This window comes from Crocodylus siamensis, chromosome 15 (assembly GCF_052110815.1).
Source record: "Crocodylus siamensis isolate JL-2025a chromosome 15, ASM5211081v1, whole genome shotgun sequence".
NCBI classification, from domain to species: Eukaryota; Metazoa; Chordata; order Crocodylia; family Crocodylidae; genus Crocodylus; species Crocodylus siamensis.
In genome coordinates, this window is record NC_143409.1 from 48,342,005 (window position 1) to 48,362,604 (window position 20,600).

The 20,600-nt window shown below is 44.4% G+C and overlaps 1 protein-coding gene across 2 annotated transcripts; it reads left to right on the plus strand.

Moving 5' to 3' along the window:
- Positions 1 to 1,885: 1,885 nt before the first annotated feature.
- On the plus strand, positions 1,886 to 18,433 carry LOC149852656 (zinc finger protein RFP-like). 2 transcript variants are annotated; one of them, XM_090028321.1, is made up of 10 exons: positions 1,886 to 2,406; positions 2,940 to 3,038; positions 4,097 to 4,242; positions 8,429 to 8,851; positions 10,688 to 10,783; positions 12,164 to 12,394; positions 15,153 to 15,175; positions 15,519 to 15,634; positions 16,742 to 16,774; positions 17,168 to 18,433. In XM_090028321.1, the coding sequence occupies exons 4-10, from the start codon at positions 8,435 to 8,437 to the stop codon at positions 17,677 to 17,679; spliced, it is 1,428 nt and encodes a 475-aa protein (XP_089884447.1). In that variant the 5' UTR covers positions 1,886 to 2,406; positions 2,940 to 3,038; positions 4,097 to 4,242; positions 8,429 to 8,434; the 3' UTR covers positions 17,680 to 18,433. The 2 variants fall into 2 exon arrangements, with proteins under 2 accessions (XP_089884447.1, XP_089884448.1); XM_090028322.1 differs by having other exon boundaries at positions 1,886 to 2,211; positions 4,097 to 4,229.
- Positions 18,434 to 20,600: the final 2,167 nt, after the last annotated feature.

Consider the following 20,600-nt stretch of genomic DNA (forward strand, 5'->3'; position numbering starts at 1 on the left):
TGACTCTCTGCAGCCACAGTGAGAGCAAGTACAACAGTGATTAAATATCATGTGGTGTCAGTGGCATGGAGGAAAGAATAACAGTGCTTTTTATAGCACCATCCAGACTGAAACTATAATCAGGGTCACAGCGCTGGCAAAATCAGCCCTAAACACAGGCTGGAAGGAGCTGACCCTAGTTTAGATGGTGGTTTCCAGCTGACTTTCAAAAAGAGAATGAGGGCATTCTCAACAACATCAAGGCCAAACTGCATTGCCTAAGTGGTGTAAAACCTAGAAGAACTAGGTCCCTGAATATGCCCAGAGTAAAAGCATCATAGATTGAGCAGAATACTTTGTGCATCCTCATCCTCTAGACACACGGCCAACAGTCTAATGACATTCAGGGGACGCAGCTAGGGAGATGAGTGGGTGGACCATGCTCACTCCGTGCTCCAGCTCTGCTTGGCTACTGGAATGGCACACAATGCACCATTGAACTCACTGTAAATTGAAGAAGCCCCAGTTGCTCTAGAAATACCAGCAAAGGCTCACCTGATGTGTCCACATATGCACACCCTTCAACTGTCCTTTGCGGACTATGAGCCAAATGAACTCAGCCTGCCTGGAGCCCAGTGTCTAGCCAGTTTTGCTCAGGCGTATATGTGAATGCAAGCTATGCTGCTGTGCAGAATCAAACATGATCATATACTAGTGATGCTCAGCCAAGTACCAAGAGATCCTTCTAAAGGTGCTGCGGGCGCCACACAATTTTAGCACTGGTAAGTGTGCAAACACCTGCACATGACTCACAAGATAATCCCAGAGATTTCAAACAAGACTCCATAGTATTAAAAACTTTCTGACCTGCTCCCATCTGAGTTCTCTGCAACAGAAGAATTGCTCCGTTATATTTCCATAGTCCAAAAATGAGTGAAAGCTCAGAGCTGGCATTGTCTCAGGTGGGCCTGAAGTCTAAACCCATTGAGAATCACTCTTGTACACGGCTTTTTAGTTCATTAATGGCCAAGAGATAAGCCATGAAGAGCAACTAGAGTTGAATCTCTTGTGCTCTGCACAAGAACTCACTTCAGCTCCTGTCAGCAGCAATCAATTGCTGGCTGGTCACTTATCTCTTTTGCGGGTTTATCTTCCAGCTCTGCTCCCAGACACCCAGAGCAGGGGTGGGACCAGAGCTTGGACAAACAGAAAATTCAAGTTGGTTTCAGCTGCCCCTCGCCATGCTGACCTGAGCCTTAGTCGCACTCAGAGGACAAGGCATTTAGTGCTATGGGAGAATTGCAGTGATAGTTAAACATCAGCAATATGGACCAAATATACTTTCCAGATATGTCCTTGACCAAATTCCTCTACGGAAACCACAGCCCGACCTCTGCATACCTGAGATCCCTTGCACACACAGACAGGACTTTGATCCTAGTCGCAGAAGAGTTTCAGGGGCTCCTGGTGTCTCTCACACTCCCTCTCCTCCTGGTGCTCCCATTTCTGCCTGGGATCTCAGTCATCTGGGCATTTCTCTCGCTCTCACCAACTCTCTGCTTGGCCTGATGTTTCTCCGCTGGGCAATTTCTCTACACCAAGGGCAAGAGCAGTCTGTAGCTGATTTCTCCCAGCACTGGGCGATGCAAACTTGGTACAAATTGTGCCCACAGTTGGACAGGCACCCGGTCTCTGAAATAACCCAGAAACATAAAGCAAAAACACTTTAATGGGTGAAACTTAGTAAAGGATCACAGATCCTTGAAGGGAATATGACAAAGCAGGTTTCTCTTCCTGACATCCAAAAAAAAAGCAGGCTGGCTGGCAGCAGCAAAAGCTTGTAAATGACTTCCCTTCCAGGACCTGGTATTTGCTGAGCCTGAATGAGTCAGATGTATGCTAGCGTCAGAGCGTGCAGTGAGGCCTGTAACCCTTCAGAGCCTGCATCCTTTTTCACCATCTGATCAAACCGGGATGGGTTCTCCTGGAGGGGTCCCGATTCCGGGTCAGGAGCAGCCTGCACCGGGTGCTGCACAAACACAGAAGAAAAGAAACTCCCTTTGCACAAGAACTCACCTCCGCTCCTGCCAGCAGCAATCAACTGCTGGCACGGTTATTTTCCTTCTTTGCCTTTGATAAGCTTGGACCCTGTGACAGTTGTGCTTCTTATTCATTGCCAGGAAGACTCAGAGGATTTCACAGAGGAAAAGTCCTCTGGACAGTCCATAGCTGGTATGGAGCCCCTCACCCAAAGGTGGCCTCGGGACTGACTTGACATCATCATCATCATTATTATTACTATTGCTGCTGCTATTAATTCATTGGCACAGTTTGCAAACCCATTGATTTCCACACTCCATAATTGCTGCTGTTCCTTACTCGTTTTTTTTTTTGACTGAGCAGCTGCTGCTTCTGCTCTATGACAAGGTACTGTAACTGGAAATGTTAAAACTGGAGAACAGCCAGCAACAGTGTACAATGAATTTTGCTCCATTTGCTCTGGTGAAAAAAAAAAAAAACTTGGGGAAAAGTTTTAGGATTCCTGAATGACCCATGTTAACCTTGGGGTGTCAGTTGTAGCCATGCTGGTCTAAGGACATAGGCAGACAAAGTTGTGTGGCTAAACTGGGTATCTTTTATTAGACCAACTCAAATAGTTGGAAAAAATTCTTTGCAAGTGTTTGGGTACAAACCCCCTTGTTCAGGCAGAGGGAGCTTCTGTAGTTAACCCAGTCCCTCTTTGTCCGGCTTTAGTGATGAGACTCTGCAACAGAAATGTTTGTCCTGGCACTGCCCCCAAACCTTTTTCTCTCGCTCTCTCTTCCCCCTCTCTTGTCTTTTGTATTCGAATTTCTCTCTCCTTCTTATACTCTGCTTTCTGCACATCCTTTTCACAGCATCTGATGACGTTATCTTTGGTTCACCAAGGTTTATATCTACCTTATTTACTGTCTATAAAGGTGCATATCTACCGTGCCTTCTGACTGACTTCAGACCCATACAGCTAACTACCTCTGTCCGCTTCTGGCCAGAAACTATGAAGTGTATTCATAGACCAGGTAGGTCAAACAGCAGAGATCAATAGTTTTAAATCTGGAGGTCACAGATAACTATTCATGCTGAAAAAACTCATGCCCAAACCATGTCTATAAAACCGGGCCTCTCAAGGCTGGTTTAAACCACAGAGGCAGTACAGTATTTCTCTGTCCGGATGGGTCTGAAAATGCTGCACCCACAGATGCTGCAAACACAGGGCAGGATTTACTACACCTGCAGCCTAGAGAAGCCCTCAAAGGAGTTAGATTTACTCAGACACTGACCCACTAAGTGTCTGGATCTTCAGGGAGCTTAGGCAGGAGATCAGCCCCTAATCCCTCAGGCTGGCACCATTTTCACATACGCAGGGAAATGCAAATGCAGGAACCTAAGAAACAAGGGAGCTGCCTGGCAAACCAAAGGTGCCCTTGGGATTAGGCAGCTGTTGGTCAGGATTATTTTTGTTTATTAATTGTAATTTTGGACATAGGAGCTTGAAGTCCTGTTTTAGGCACCTATGTCCCTTTTAGATTCTGGTTTGCAGAGGGATTATTTTAAGTTCCTCATTTGAAATGAATGGTAATTAGGGCACACGTAGGTAGTTCTAAGAAAATCTCACTAGGTACCAACTGCACCTTTATGCCTCTGAATACCTCTGCAAGCCTGGTTCTTAGTTCCCCCGCATTATGACAGTATTTCTTTGATTATGATGATATTTCCTTGACTGTAGCACCACTCTAAAGTTTGCATCATAATACTGAACTATACTAGGATTAGCATCTAAGGCAAGCAGACGGTGGTATTATTCCCTTTCCTGCTAAATATGTCATCATTATAAAACCAATTAAAAGTTCATGCATTGTAGTCCAGACTAACTCCTAATGAATGATTACCCCTCTTTACATAGTTTGTATGAATTTGGACCCGAGTTCCCCTTTCCAAAAAAAGAAAAAAGTTTTCAATATAGTAAAAAATACCAAAAAGGATTAAAATATTGTTTCGTTCAAAACACATTAAGAGCTGTAAGATTCCTGGGTTTCAACATTTGCCTCTTTGTAATAAAGCTTTGTTTTGTATATAGGTACAAAGACAGCCCAGGAAGGAAGGAACCAGGTTGTACAGGCACGTTGCTTTGAAGTACGGCTGCTTTTAACCCACACCATGTAACCCTGGGCAGACTTCAACAGGAAGCATGTGAACATCGTGAACCTGAGGTTTGTCACAGCTGTGAGTTTGAGCTGCTTTTTCATTTTCCGGTGTTCTTCTGCAGCATCTCACATATAAATTCAACTCCTAATATATAAATACTAATAGCCTATTCAGCCTGAAGTCTCTCTCATGGGTAGTTTCTTGCAAGGAGAAATGTTTCTGATTCCCCCCAGCACTGCATACAACAGGTTCAGCGCACACTGCCCCTAGTCCAAGGGCTGTGAGCATGTCCAAGCAGAGGGAGCCAGAAGCTTGGCTCTAGACTAGAGGCCCTTCAGCAAGGCCGGGCTCCCGGTACGGGAGCTTATGTGGCTGCTTTCATTTCTCATTTTTGTGTCATCAACTGCAAATGTGTGTTTCTCTTGCTGGTTAGTACTGATTAACTAAATGGGACTGAGTCATCACTCCAGCCTCTAATATGAAACGTAATCATTTGGGTACTGAGAACCATGAAAAATTAACCCAAGTGAAAAAATCTATGCTTAGCTTGGAGCACCACCAGCAGCACCGAAAGCAAGGATAATGATGGTAGTAATAGTGATCTTCATCAATTATCCTTTAGAGAAAACTGATTTCAGAAATGAAGTGGGCTGTAAAAAATGAGTGTGTAGTTAAAGCTGTACTGTTTTAAAGCCTCTGGAATAAAACATAAAGCGTGGTTCAAAAGCAGTGGAGAAGAGGAAAGTTCATGTTTAATTGGTAGGAAAATATTCCTTGTTTTTCTGTAGGCATGGGGACTACAAATCTGTCTACCCGGTCTGAAAAGGATGATTAAAGGGAGAAACTTCACACAATACATGCATGCATACACAACGCACAGAATATCCATATACAATCTAGTTAAAATCCATCTCTTCAAGATTATCACGGTTTGCTACATCACGCTACTAGATCCGAATCAAAAAAGAAACCAAGACAAGTTTAAAAATACCAAAGAGCTCAGAGGTTAATGTTGGATTGTTTTCTGGTTTTTTAAATATTTTCTTGATTTTTTAAAAATTGTTCTCTAACATTCCCCCCACCTCCATTTTCCTTTTTCCCCAGTAACCCTCCCCCCACAAAAAAGAAGAATGTCCACATGTTCAGTGTTTCTAACCCTTTTCTCCCATCCCTTCTTCTGCAATGTTAATTTTACAAAATTTCTCCAACTTCAGAAAAGTAGTGACAGAGATTCATTTTGCCAGCTTGAAGGAGGTGGGAAGGTAATTTTGAAAAACCACCAGTCTCAGAGTTCATTCATTTGTTCATCATTTATATTCAGTGTTTCAAAAAGAAAAGAAAAGGTTCACTGGACAGAAGAGGAAACACTGTAGATAATATGTTCTTGATGAAAAACCTAAAATTAAAAAAAATATATATAAAAGTTAAAAGCTTTCATGAAAGGTTCAATGGCTATTTTTCATTGGAAAAAAAATAGACTCCAATGCAAAATGCTGACTTGTTCAAGTAGGAATCCTACAAGGCCAGATTCTCATCATCATCATATTTAAATTAGATCTTCAATAAGCCACCACTGATCTGGGTGGTGTTACTGTTTCAGAAAACCATCTGTGATGATGAATCTGTTAACCAGGACTCCACCATCACCATTCTCACCAGCCCACTTCCCAGTAACCCCACCTTTCAGCAGGGTGGGTATACTATGGAGGCATTTCCTTTTCCATTGAAAGGCCCTGATCCAGGAATTAACTTGCTTTGGTGAAGCATGGAGCCACATAGTGAGCCAGGAGCAGCAAAGAAGCCTGTAGAGAGACTGCAGGCTGAGCAGATTATGACTGAGGGTCACTGCAGCCAAGCTGAGGTCTGTGCATAACTCATGGGGTAGCAGCAGGAGCTGGGGTGAGCTCTGCAGCCACAGGGTAGAGCAAGGAAGGGCTGGAAGGGCATGCGCTCAGGGTACAGAGCCAGAGGCCGATTAAAGCCCTCATAGAGATGGGAGCTTGTAGCAGACTACTGCAGCCATGTTATCTGTTGTGCAAAGGGGACCCAGCTTTGAAGAACAGCACTGCATTGATGGAAGATGCGGGTGGGATGGGCAATTTATTGTAAATGGTCCTTTTATCTTTCCCATTGCCCATGCCAGGAATGTCAGAAAGAGTACAATTCCCCATTGCAGAGTTTATTGTCAGACATCCTGAGCCAGTGGTTCTCAATCCTTTTGGACCCAAGACCCCCCTCGGTAGACTCGAGGCACCCCCCAGAAAGTTCCTGTTCTTAGTTTTCACTCATTTTTCAACTCCATAAAAATAATAGAACATTTTTTCTGTTGCAAAAAGAACTCCGAAAGTCCACAACAGGTCTGAATGCTTTTGACATTGTGGATTCCTATTTGAAATCTCTGAGATTATTTGAAATCTCTGAGATTAATCTCTGATGCACCCCCTACACATCGCCAATGCTCCACCTCCACCAAGGGCTTCAAATATTTCCAGTCTTTTGGCAGGCATCCTATGTGCAGGCCCAATCCCAGAGGCGTGGGGTTCAGATGCCACCAAGTTTTGCTTGCCCTCAGCCATATGGCCACCGAAGCAAGCTAGGGAGGAACCTCCCTTTTCCATAGAGTGGGCATTAAGCCCCAACACCTCAGTGGGTACTAAACCAAGCCAGAAGAACAGTTATCCCCTGGAGCGCTTCAAGAAAATTGCCTTCATGGACCTAGATACATGGTGTTTCCCCTGCCACAGAGATAGTTTAGTACACCCTAACAGCTCTAACATTGTGTGGCCCCCTGCAACACTCTTAAAAAGATATCAGGGCACCCTGGTTGAGTGTAACTGCCGTAAGTACATGGCCAGCCCATGTTAGTTGTGCCCTCTTAAGCATAACACAACACTTGGCATCTTGGTTCCAGCTGAAGCCAGTAGCAGGCTGAGAAAGTACAAAGATGCCATCCTCAAGATGCTTGGGTTTTGGGGGGTTTTTAACCTGAACTAATAATTTGAATAAACTGATTGTTACTAACTGAGTGAGTTAATCGATTGCTAGTAACTGGTTGAGTAAATGGATTGTCAATTGAAGCAAATTAGCATATTTGTAAATAAGAGTCTGCACACTCCCTAAATACTTGTTCCAGAACACAAACATTTGTGGCTTACAGGAACAACTGCCACTAATCGGGGGTGGGGGGCGGTTCTCGCACACTAGCAAGCTTTACATTTAGCTCAGGAACAATTGTGCAGCTCTTAATCTCAGTGTTTCTACCTGAAACAATATGGATTGCTGCGCATTACTGGTTACTCTGGGCACAATTGTTGGTAGTGGTTATTCTTCTATTAACAGAATATCAAGCCGCTAATCAGAAATATGTGGTTGACTAATCATGTATCCATGAATATATCTAAAAAATTCTAAATGTAACTATTTACCCATTGGAGAATGTCCAGGAAAGTTCATTTATGGTCATTTACCATTCATTTTCTTAATTATCCTGGCTAGGATAATAATTCTTGTTTCTCCTGAAGTTGTATTCAGAAAGCAAAACCCATATTGTATGGCTAAAATAACTGTTTTCTTATAAGATAAAGGACGGGGGGTGTGGATTAAAATGATGATGATGCATCCAAAATAATAGTCCAATGCTTCTGAACTGCAAAAGTTGAACAGGAAACAGATAGGGGCCAGCAAAAAATGATTAACAATGATTCATGACTAGAACAGGAGCTAGAATGGTAGAAAGCGTGAATCATTGGCCAGGCCTATATTTGAAAAAAAAAGTCCTGAAACTTTGTTCAGCTCATTCTAAAAGTCTGCACATCTCTTGGAGATCCCAAAGGCTCAGTCAAGCATTGTAGCTCAGACAGTGAATTGAGACAAGCCCAGCAAAGGCCATTTTTTGCTGTAAGTTGAGCATATTTCTAAACACAGGGAAGCTGCTTGTATCATGGGTAGCTATGGCTGTGGGGAACCCAGCTGAAAATCTCCCAGATGAAGCAATGCCATTCTAGTTGTCAGGAATATGTCACTGACCATTTCAAAAATGCTCATGTGGCTTAGATGATAAAGTCCCATTGACTCACTTTTCACGTGGGAATTGCAACTTGTGCCCTGCGCAGAGACAGCTAACGTGCCCAACACCCAGCAAGCTGTAGTGCTCATGCACAAGTATTTCCAGCTCAGAATGTGAGGTTATTCAGACTGGGAAACACCCATTTGTCACTGAAGGGTGAACAGAAAAGTGAAACCAACTGTGTCATTCTCTTTGCAGGCAGCCATGGCTGCAGAAGATCCCATAGAAAGCCTCCAAAGAGAAGCATCTTGTTCCATCTGTCTGGATTATTTCAGTGACCCGGTGTCCATTGACTGTGGGCACAATTTCTGCAGAGAATGCATTATCCGCTGCTCAGGGAAATCAGAAAGAAAATTCTCCTGCCCTCAATGCAGAGGAACTGCCCAGAAGAGGATGATCAGGCCCAACAGGGAGCTGGCAAATGTTGCGGAAATTGCCAAGCGGCTCAGATTACAGGGAGGAAAATCAGCAGGAATGGAGATGATGTGTGAGAAGCACCAGGAGGCTCTGAAACTCTTCTGTCAGGAGGACCAAACCCCCATCTGTTTGATCTGCAGGGAATCCAGGCTTCACCGATCTCATGCAGTGGCCCCCATAGAGGAAGCTGCCCAGGAATACAAGGTAAGAAATCCCCGTCTAGTGCCAAAGTTGGCACTATTTTTTTAATACTTTAACTGTTATTTTCTTCATGATTCCATAGGACAAGGATTCAGGCTTCCCTCCTGTACCTCATCCCCTACAGGGAAACTCCATCCAGTTCTTCCTGTTTCAAGACCAATCACTTGTGTTCAGCTAATCTAGAAAGGTATCCAGGTTGTAGCTTTATTGGTCTAGTGGAAAAGGCAATCAGGGCTCGTAGTAGAGATGATATCTTTTATTAGACCAACAAGATTTTTGCAAAGAAATCTCTTTAATTGCAAGCTTTCAGGCTTTTTGACTGCCCAGAGGAGTTTTCCATCTACTGTCTCCTCTGTGAAATCCTATGAAACATGAACTTTCATTTCTACCCCAGAGAACTTTTACAATCTTTTCTCCAATGCCTGATGAAGGGTCTTTGTTACCGAAAGCTTGCAATTAAAGAATTGTTTTTGCAAAAATCTTGTTGGTCTAATAAAAGATATCATCTCTGCTACAAGTCCTGATTGCTAATCTAGAAAGGCATTCAGCGAATACACCATTTCCTTTGGCAATTTGTTCTCAGGCTATTTGCCTTCACTGTTTAATATTTTGTTTCTTATTTCTAATTTGAATTTATCAAGATTTCTCTTCCAGCTGTTCATTTCTGTTATGCCTTTCTTTGATTTCAGAGTCCTTTACATGCTGTAAACTCTGCAAAGGAATAGCCACACTGTTACCTTTCGAGTCTTTTTAAAAATAAGCCCAACTAATGGATCTCCACCTTTTTTAGACTCAGGACACCCCTCGGAAACTACCAGCGCTTAGGTTTCACTCCGTTTTGAACTGCAGAAAAATAGAGTATTTTTTCTGTTGCAAAGAACTCAGAAAAACTACAGCAGGTGACACTATGGATTCATATTTGAAATGTGTGGGTTTAGCACTGTTAGGTATGCAAACATCTACAGGTGATTCACAAGTTGCACAAAATCCTGTGGCACTCTTAAAATGTTTTTCCAGCACTCCAGGGTGTCATGGCACCCTGGTTGAGAATCACTAAGCTAAATGCATCAGAAGCCTTAAATCCCTCCCTGTAAAGCATTTTTTTTCCAGACCAAGAATATTTTTGTGGTCTTTTTCTGTAATCTGTCCAATATTTCAATAAATTCTTTTAAAATGTGGGCATCAGAATTGAATTAAAAAATCTTTCAGGAGTTAAGTATCAGTTTCACCAATATCATATTTAGAGGTAAAATTGCTTTTTCACCTCTACTTACTACTCGCTTTTTATGCATCCAAAGATCATATTGTTTCTGCTTGGCACTGCATCACATTCGAGGCTTATATTTATTTAGTTGTCCCTGCCACTATAGACAGCCTAATGGAGAAGACTGTTGTTCAGAAAGAGCTTCAATCAAACAGAAACAACCAGAAACATCTGCAAGAGAGGACCTGGCAATAACAGAGGGCTGGAAAGCACCTCTTTATCTACATGTGATACAAGTACATCATCCTGTTTCTCTTCAAAAGAAATACTTGTTGAATACTTTGGCCTGTTCTGGATCCTGATTCACAGCATAATCAAATGCCCATAATCATAGGCTCATAAGCTTTTGCTTTTTATAATATCCTCAAAAAATCTTTTCTGATTTTTCTTTCATCCCGCCATCTGTAACATTTTCCCCTGATGTGTACAATTTCCCCTATCAATTTTCCACACTTCATTCCTGCCAATTTATATTTATTGCTAGCTACTTTTCAGAGATTTACCAAAAAAAAAACAATTATGCCCTCCCCACCACATGCTTTTAAATCTTATTCAGACCATTTTTCTATGCCCAGGAACGAATCCAGATCCAACTACAGAATCTGAAGGAAAAGAAACTAAAGCTATTGGGACTAAAAGCTACCAGAGAGATGAAAAGCCAGCACTATCTGGTAAGTGCCTACTTTTATAGGCCAGCAGAGACTTGGGGGTATGTTTCAATACTGTTAGGTCAGTGTCATTCTTTGGCCAAAAGAATGAATAATAATGGACTGGATTCTAGATCAGCACCTAATGCAGCACCATTGGGCAGACTAAATCAAACAGCTATGATCCAGACTGCTCCAGAGCCCAACACAAAAACGCCCCACTAACACTTACCCCACCACAGTGGCATGCAGAATTGGAGCCGTGTCTCACCAAATCCACAATCAGTGACCACACACTAAGAATGAAAACTGCGACAGAGTAAGCAGTAGCTGGGACAGATACGGTCTACTCCCATGGCCTAAATATGAGGAAGCAGGAGACAGATATTTCCTCAAAAGTTTGCGGAACCATAATAGGCATTTCATCAAAAGCTCATTTATCTAACTAGGACAGAGGAAAGAGTCAGCAGAGATGCCACTGTACTACCTAAAATGTGCCACCAGTTCAGGAATTGTTGGAATGCCGAAGAGAGCCAGGGGATGAAATGCCAAAAACAAGTGGAGCCCAACCTCCTGCTTACACTAAGGCTTTACTAAAACATTGGCCAGAGTAGGCCTGATTAGTGAACCTGATTGATGCATGCACTTTTTACATAAGCAAAACTTGAACCGTGAGTCAGATGGGCGCTCTTGGCAGAAGATGACTGTACAAGGTGTAGAACAGTTCAGTACAAAGATGATACGGCTGGCATGGGAACACCCAGATTGGTATGTGGAACATGCCCATGGTACAGGGAGGCTCAAAACATTCAAGATATTGGTGGAATGTAATGTGTAATTTTGATCACTGTGTGAAAGGAGAATTAGAAAGTACGGGAACTTCGTATTGGGCTAGGGGAGCCTGCTTGGTGTTGTGCTAATACCTTGTTATAGGCATACATGCATTAACACCTTGTCTATCAGATCGCAAGTGTGTCAGGGCCACACCTTGTAGAGAATAGACCTGCTCCAGGCTTTCCCACCTAAGGGAGCCTGTGGTCATTCCTTAAGACAAGATTGGTGTTGGCATGTCTTGGCTGTGACTGCTTGGCAGCACAGCAGTCTGAGATCTCAACACTGACAACTTCCCAATAATACCCAGTGAGGACAGTGACAATGAGAACACCAGAGAGATACTTTGGGAGTATTACCAAAGTATGAGTAAATGTGACTTTTATTATAGACAGTCTGGAAGTACTTGTAGACTTGTTCCACCAAAAACATCTCATTCAACCGAACTTAATTAAATTGGACTTTCTAAGGGTTTCAGAGAAATCCCCCCTGCTGCAGATAGAGCTCAGTAAAATGGTCCCTGCCTTCCTGTGTCTCTGACCTGTCCTTTCTCTCTCCATCCACTCACTACAGGAACAGACAAAAACTGTGAGAAGGAAGATTGCATCTGAATTTCAGCGACTGCACCAGTTTCTGGATCAACAAGAACAGCTCCTGCTGGCCCAGCTAGGAGAGCTGGAGAAGGACGTGGTGAAGATACAGACGGAAAACATCACCATACTCTCTGAGGAAATCTTCTGTCTCAGTGAACTGATCAGTGAGATGGAGGGGAAGTACCAGCAGCCATTGGATGAATTCCTGCAGGTGAGAGCTGTGAAGTGCTTTGGAGATGGATCCTGGGAACCTTAGCATATATAAAGTTATTGGCATGTGAAAAAGTTACTACAAAGTAAAGGAGGAAAGGCTCTGTACAATGAATCTGCCACTCAGCAATGTCTGCCCATTTGCAGGCTTTTACCCTGTAGTAAATGAAAGCAATACCATGGCAGCTTATACCTCTTCTGTTGAGGGCTAAGCTAGGACAACTTAGCTTTCATTTATTGAGGATAGAAGCATGCACAGGGACAGTCACCATGGAGCACATAACCTGCCCTCCTTTAACCTTGAGATAACATGCTTATGTGCTCATCATGACTAATGCTCAACTTATATTATCATTGTTTTCTAATCACTTTCTATTACTATCGATTATAATGCAGTTAAATTAACTAACTTTTTTCACATTTGGTCAGGGAGATCCTAGAAGACGGCGCATTACGTGACCTGTAAAGTTAGCATTAAGTGTTATAAAACTGATTCATGATCTATCTCTGTTTTGGTAGAATTCAACCGACCCAAGTTTCTTGTTGTGACTTTGGTGGCTCTCACCACTGTTGGAGGACCTGAGGGTCAGGTAAAGATAAGAACACAGGATGAGAATAGGTCAGTCAGACCACTGAATCCAGTCTCCTGCATTTGCAGGCAACCACTTACCCAAGGAACCCCCAAAATCGCGACTTCAAATCATCACACATGGCTACAAGGCACAATGCACAAAACAGCAAAAACATCCTATAGCAGGCCATAGGGAAAAGTAGGGAAGAAAAGGGCACTGTTAATGTTCTGCCACTGCAGTGATGGGAAAGCAGGTCATTAATATATGCTGAGAAAGTCCTATGATCCAATCAGTCCATTTGTTTGTAACAATTACATGCAAGTTGGTGAAGGGACTTTGATGTATGAGGCACACAGATGACATGACATGACTGTGGCAAAGTAAGGTCTGGAGGAGCAGAGTCAGGAATGAATCCCGATCACGGTTTGTTTATAACATGGAGTTTGAAAAGCCATACCTGTAGAATAGGGGTGGGCAATTATTTGGGCTGGAGGGCTACATAGGGGAGTTTTGCTGAACTGTTGTAGGCCAGGTCAGAACCCCAACAGCCCGCAACAGCTCACAAAAGCTCCCTAAGTGGCATATTATTAGACTGGTCTGGGGGCGCTGGACTGAACAAGTGGGTGGTTGGGAAGGGTTTCCATGGAGATTGGCCCAGGATCCCCATGGTCAGGATGTGCTTGGCCAGGCAAATGGCATAGGGCCATGGTTGGGTGGGGAGCAGCATCCAGAAGTAGGATGGGTGGCTGGGGCTGGGATCTCGGGGCGGTGACAGTGCTGGTCCAGGGCCTGAGCCCAGGGCAGAACCATGATCCACTTCCCACATGGCCCCACACTGTCACCACCCTGCAGTCCCAGCCAGTGCCATAGCAAGGTGAGGGCGGGTGAGCAGGGCAGCTGCCCCGGGCACTGAAGCAAAGGGGGTGCCAACAAGAACTCCCTAATCAGGTCGGGGTGCAGGATGGAGCCGTGAGAGGCTCATATGGGGGACACAGGGATGAAGGCAGGGCAGCTCCCATCGCTGTGTGCACTCTGGGCAAGCATGGTGGGGGCATATGCTCCCTCCCACCCCCACCCTGCAATCTGTGCATGGGGGAAGGGCGGGCTGCTGCTTCAGGCTTTGCTGTGGGCACCAAACTTCAGAGCCCCATCCATCTGGCCAAGCACACCCTGCCCATAGGGGCTCCAGACCAATCTCTGTGGAGACCCTTCCTCTCTATGCCATCCTGTGCCCTTGGAGGTGGGTGCGGAGCAGACGGGCCAAGGTGCCTGGTCAATGGGGATGGGTCTGACTGTGGCAGCGACACTGGCAGCAGCAGCCAGAAGGAGCTGTGACCTTTGGAGCTGCTGGGAAGTGGAGTCCAACCACTGTACTCCTCCAGTCCCCCGGCATGCCCAGGGGTAGCAGGACTGGCCACACACACTACAGCCTGGGCTGTCCCCACCACCTGCCCAACCCATTGGCTGGGCAGGATAGAGGGACCCACTGTAAACCAGATAAAATCCCTCGGCAGGCTGGATATGGCCCATGGGCCATATTTTGCTCACCCCTGCTGTAGAACTATAATAGCAAAGCCCCTGGGTAAGCACATGGCCTATAGCGATAGGAGGGCTTTTTTCTGCTTGCTTTGCCTCATCCCTTCCCCAGTTGACAGCATCTCTGTTTGCAGAATCCAATTCTGTCAGCTGAGCCTCATTCAGAGGGAAGATTTAACCAATACAGCTATTCTAGTAAAGCTCTAGGCTGGTGGAGACAAGCCACAGTCCTCCACCAAGCCATTAAGTATAAAACCATTTCCTTTCCAGGACAAACAGTAATTCTGTGTAGAACAATGAAGGGGTAAGGGTAGGGGTAGGGGTAGTGAGTCACTGTTTGGAGGACTGCTCTTCTAACCCGGATCATTCTGAATTTACTATATTGAGCATTCTGGCATGGGCAGCCTCCCGTCTGGGAAGGAGGCAAGGGGGATGAGGCTGCTCTGTTGCCAAGTTGACTTATCAATTAATTATTTCATAAAAACTGATTTGTGCCTCAGAGATAAAGAAGGTAAGGACCCAAATCAACACATAATTTGTACGTATAGACTAGAGCTGAGGGTCCTAGAGAGGGAAAGTGCGCCAAGAGTTTCCAAGATTATTTGGTGTTGTTCCTTAACTGGGCATCCTGTTCTCTTTCTCTCCTTCTAGGGCATCAGAAGCACCTTGAATAGGTATGTATCTTCTTTTCTTGTTCACACTATGCTCTGAGGGGAGATATCCTTAGGGCACAGCTTCAGACCCCATGGACAGGGCTCAACTGTGGTACTTCCCTAGGTAGAGCAGAGTGACACGTCTGTAAGGCCAAAGTAAATTAATCCCTTTATTTTCCCTAGAGTTGGATTCTGGCTACTGATACCAACCACCACCACCCTGGAGTGCTGGAACTGATTGCAAGCAGATTCAAAAGTTATCACATTACTGGGAGAAATATTAATAAAAATGCCCTTGAGTGAACATAGAGGCTTGCTTTGTTTGGCCAATAAAGAACAAATAAATCAGTCTGTTTCCCTGTAGGTGTGAAAGCAGGGATTTCGAGAAGCTGATGGAAACATTCCCTGAAGTGGAAAAAAAACTCAACAATTTTTCTCAAAAAAATATTGTTCTGAAGGCAGCTCTACAGCAATTCAAAGGTACCACCAAGGGGAAATAGAGAAAAGCTGTGGCCAAGTAGCTGCTAATGGATAGCCTACCTAAATACCAGTAAAGAAATATAGAAATCTTTGGATTAGGGAGGGAGGTCCAGGAGAGGGTATCACTGTGTTTGCATAAATGCATTTATTCCTTTGTCACACTTACTGAGATATGCCCTGTCCTGGGGTGAAACCAGCTCTACAGCCATGCAAAAGGGAACAAATCCCATTCCTGTTCATCCCCTATTAATATCAGTTGGCTAAGAAATTCAGCTCGCCCTTAGGGAGACAGCACAAAAGGCCAGTGTGCTGCTATAGCTCATTTTAAATTATATCATGGGTAAGGCTACAATTTTGTCACCGAGGGCACAGAAACCATGACCCTGAAGAACTGTACATCTCTTGTCACCCATTCTGCCCTTCAACCAGGAGCAGAACTTGCAGGGTCATGGGAGCTGTAGTTTGTGGGAGACAGCAGTCACATCTGGAAGGTCAGAGTGACTGAATTCCTTTATTTTCCCCGGAGAAGGATTCTGGCCATGGACACCAATAAATTTCCCAAATACACTGAAATTAATCAAACACGGCTCCAGATATTATTCCATTATAGGGAGAAATACATACCAAATGTTGAGATATTCGTATGTAGGAAGGAATAAATACCTGTCTGCCATACTATAATTTTCCTTTGCCAGTCCTCTATCGTAGGGAAGCGTAGTCAAGAGTTTATTGTTTGGATGTTTACCAGAAAAATGCCTCTTTTTTTTTTTCACCACACCTTTCTCAACCAATCTCAAGGTAACTTAACCTAAACTGCTGTGACAAAACTGCATTTAATGAATCATTTGCCCAAGCAGGGTATTACTTACCCTTGCACTTCTCTGAACCAGGTGCCATCCTGTCCTGCCTCCTTTGACAAAACTGTACCCTTAAGGATGGGGATTCAGTGGTTGTTTAGGCCGTAAGATGGGTGTCTCTTTCCTGAATATCCCTGTCTCATTCTCTTTGTTTCCCATAATTCAAATCAAGCTATATGACAAATTGTAGAAACTGTCTCATAAAGGGAACCCCATAAAATTTCATCTCTCCTCCCTTTCCTTTCTCTAGACAACCTGCTGGCTGAACTGAAGGTGGAATGGGGTAAGTTGCAGAGAAGAGGAGAGGGGCGATTTTTCACAGGTGCAATTCCCGAATGAGGAGATCCACTTTTGGACCTGGATTCCTTTGCAGAAGATGATTCTGAGTCAAACCAAAGTCTCACACCAATGATAAAGGAATTTTACAAAAGGCCTTCAGCACCCCAGAGCTAATTGCTTAATAGCAGATATCAAAACAATAGGCAGTGCAGAGGACTGAGAAGGGGGCCATAAAACTGACTGGTTAAACCGTGTTTGTAGGTCCTGTTTCCTGTCTCCTTGAGGAGCTCAGGGAACGTCCCAGCCAGCTCAGGGCTGCTAGGGAGGGTGACACACGGCCCAAACTTCTCCCAGGGCTGCACTCTGCCGCTAACCCTGATTCTCTTTCCCCCTGCAGTGAATGTGAGGCTGGATCCAGACACAGCAAATCCCCACCTTGTTCTTGCTGAGGATCAGAAAAGTGTGAGATGGGAAGAAACAGAGCAGGATTTGCCCAACAATCCCGGGAGATTTGATACATATTGCTCCGTACTGGGCTCTGAGGGATTCACTTCAGGAAGACATTACTGGGAAGTGCATATGGGCCCTACAGGATACTGGGCTGTGGGGGTTGCCAGAGAGTCTGCATTGAGAAAAGGATGGATTGGCCTTGACCCCTGCCATGGCATATGGGCTGTGGGGCTCTGTGGAGAGCAGTACCGGGCTTTCACCTCTGTTGAAACTTCCCTGCCTTTGAATGGAAGGCCCAAAATAATCCGGGTGTCTCTGGACTATGAAGGGGGACACGTGGCTTTTTTTGATGTTCATAACGAGGTCCTAAGCTTCATTTTCCCTCCAGCCTCCTTCAATGGAGAAAGAATCCTCCCTTTCTTCTGGGTCTGGGAATCCCAGCTCACGCTGTGCCCCTGAGATATGGGTTATATCTCAATGTAGACCATGAAATGAAGTCTAGAGAAGCCTCTGACATCTCCATTTCCATGACTGCAGAAGTTAGAATATCAAAACAAGAAAGAAGGCAGTGGAGCAAATGGTATTGCCTAGTCTGAGTGTCATTATCATCCATCTGTGGTTTTGAAGAACTAGAGATGTCTGGAGGATCAGGAGACTAGTGATTCTGTGACATGGTCTCTAGATTCTCCAGCCTAAGTTGTACATTCCTCAAAAGCTGAGATAGGTTTGACATGGAATATTTCACTTGGCCTAAGCTTGAATCCCATAATTAAGCAGCCCCTGGGGCATAGATTTTGATGTTCAATTTGTGTCATTATACTTTGTCCAGCTGCCAGTAGATACTTTTATTGGTTATAGACATTTTCAGCAGAGGAAGTTGCAAGTTTTGCCTACTGAGTAGGCATATCGGGGATCTTGACCCATGGGAAGGGAGCAGGGAACAGTTTGAGATACATGCATCACCACAACGTTTCTGCTAAAACAATTGCCAGTCGAAGAACCAGTGATGTTGACCATGCAGTTGCCATATTTAGATTTCAGAGTTGAAATTCACTGAGCTCAGTGGTACGATCTGTGTTTCTCAGAGCTAGTGTGTGGGGGTGGACAAAGCAGAAACAGGAGAGGCAAGCCTACACATTTGGAGAACATTTTCTGGAATTTTACACTGTTATTTTTGTAGCAATTTTTTTGTACGCTCCAGCAAATGATTTCATTAAAGAATTTTATTCACTGTAAAGGCCTCCTTACTCTTCTCAAGAGGAGCACAGGAGCCATCTGAACTGTTCTTGTAACCTGAATATTTGGCTCTTTTAGCTGGCATTCATTCCCATCAAAATAGTTTCCATTGAAGGAAAGCTACAAGCACCTAATGACAATCCCTTTCAATCTCATTTTAGAAATACTCCTTCCTCTTCTATGTTCTATTCAAGCACTTCAGTGTGGTTCCTTTAAAATTCAAATGTCAGGCTTGGGTGGATCTTTGTTTCAGTTATTATATAATAACTCCCTCAATGCTTACAAGCCCATATATGTCAGGTCAGATGTGTGTCTAACTGTTGCTTAGATCCCCACTGGGATCTAGAAACCAGGTGGGACAGTGCCTAAATCTGCTGAAGAAGATGATCCAGTAGCAAGCATGGAGCACACCCAGCAGAACACTTCCTCTGCCTGCCCAGGGCTGGCATCTGCGGGGAGCTGTGCTTTTACAGGCCTCTGAATATCTCTACGAAGGCCTCTTGCTGACAGCCAGTTTCTTTGGGTGTATCTGAGTCCCTTTCTCTGACCGCTTCATGTGGTAGCCATGTTCAGAGATACTTTAATTCTTTTCTGTGGGTTTGGACCCTTCCCTTAAAGCTGGTAACATGCAACCCTGTCTCACTGAGAAGCACCAAGCACATAAGGCTGAGACTGGATTGAGGAGATGAGAACAAGCTCTCAAGGAATGGTACCAGGGGATGAAAAGAGAACCTCCACTGAAATGAATGCATCAAGTCAGACCTCTCAGAAACATCATTTATGCCTGTATTCATCATCACTGGGTGTTCCTGTTGAGCTGGAAATGCTCCAGTGAAATGGGTGAGGCACTTCATCACTTCTTAGAACTGGCCAATTCCCAAAGGGTTACAAGTGTTTGACATTTACCTAAATAAAGGGCATAGTAGCTTCCTATGTGTGGAAACAATCTTGAACCTAGGATTCAACAAAGAGTTAAGCTAGTCCAAGAGGTGAGAGCTCATTGCAAGGAAGGTCCCTACACTCCTGATGTGTCGGGACTGCAAGGACTGAGCAGAAGGATCTCTTACTTTTCAGACCAGCAATGGTTGCAGGATATCTGCAGGAAGGAGGAAGCTTTTCCAAGCTGCGTGTGCCAGCGATGCAGTCCCACACCTTGACAATGAGTTTTTCAGTGACAGTGCAGACGAACATAAATTCACAGATTCACAGAAGTTTAGGGTTGGCAGGGACCTCATGAGATCATCAGTCCAGCCCCACCTGCTCTGGGCAGGAAAGCCTGCTGCAGTCAAAAGTGTGCCTCTATGACAGTTTCTGTATGGCAGGTGGGTATATTTCCTCAAATGCAGATATTATGGAAACCAATAGTGGTTTGGAAGTCCACCATGTGCTCTGCATTGAGGTGGCATAGGCTCCTGTAAACATTAATGTAAGCATTAATATCCTTGGAGCAGGAACTGTGTGGGCGATTTATAAAATGATGTGGACAATCTAATCCCTGGCCCTTCAAAAACTGCAAGCTGCCTGTGGGAAGATGGGGTTTGCTTTCCCCAGGAATTTGTAAATACTTTGTGACTCGGCTAACAGACAGAAGTTTTTGTTTCCTATTTTTTTCCCCATGAGAAACAGGCTTGGTCAAGAGTCTAGACCTACATGAGTTGAATGTACTACAGTTTATTCCATATTAGCCCTCTTCTGAACTAAACTAGCTGCTAAATCATCTCCTGACATAGGCATGGGGACGGGGCATCTTGTTTCTAGAAGGCAGTTCCCTGGCTGGGTCAAACGCTGGTACTTTCCTGTTTGGAAATCCCATGACTTTTCCTATTAACACCTCCCCCTCTTTTCTGCCCTAACCTCCATGATACCCCAGAACTCCCCCCAGCCAGATCACCCTCCCCTCACACACTACTTCTAGAAATAGCCTCTGTAGGCCTCTAAAAATCAAGAGATGAGAAAAGAAGAGGTGTATTCGCTTCCTTCTTCCTAACTGAAGCAAGGCTAGTGCAAGAAGGTAGCAGCCCTGACTCCCATACGTCTAGCTCCATGGTGAATGACACTGACCTTCAGCACACAGGAGAAAGGGTGGCATTGTGATTAAAGGAGTAACCTAAGATTCTGCAGACCTGGGGATCAGGGTTTTTTCC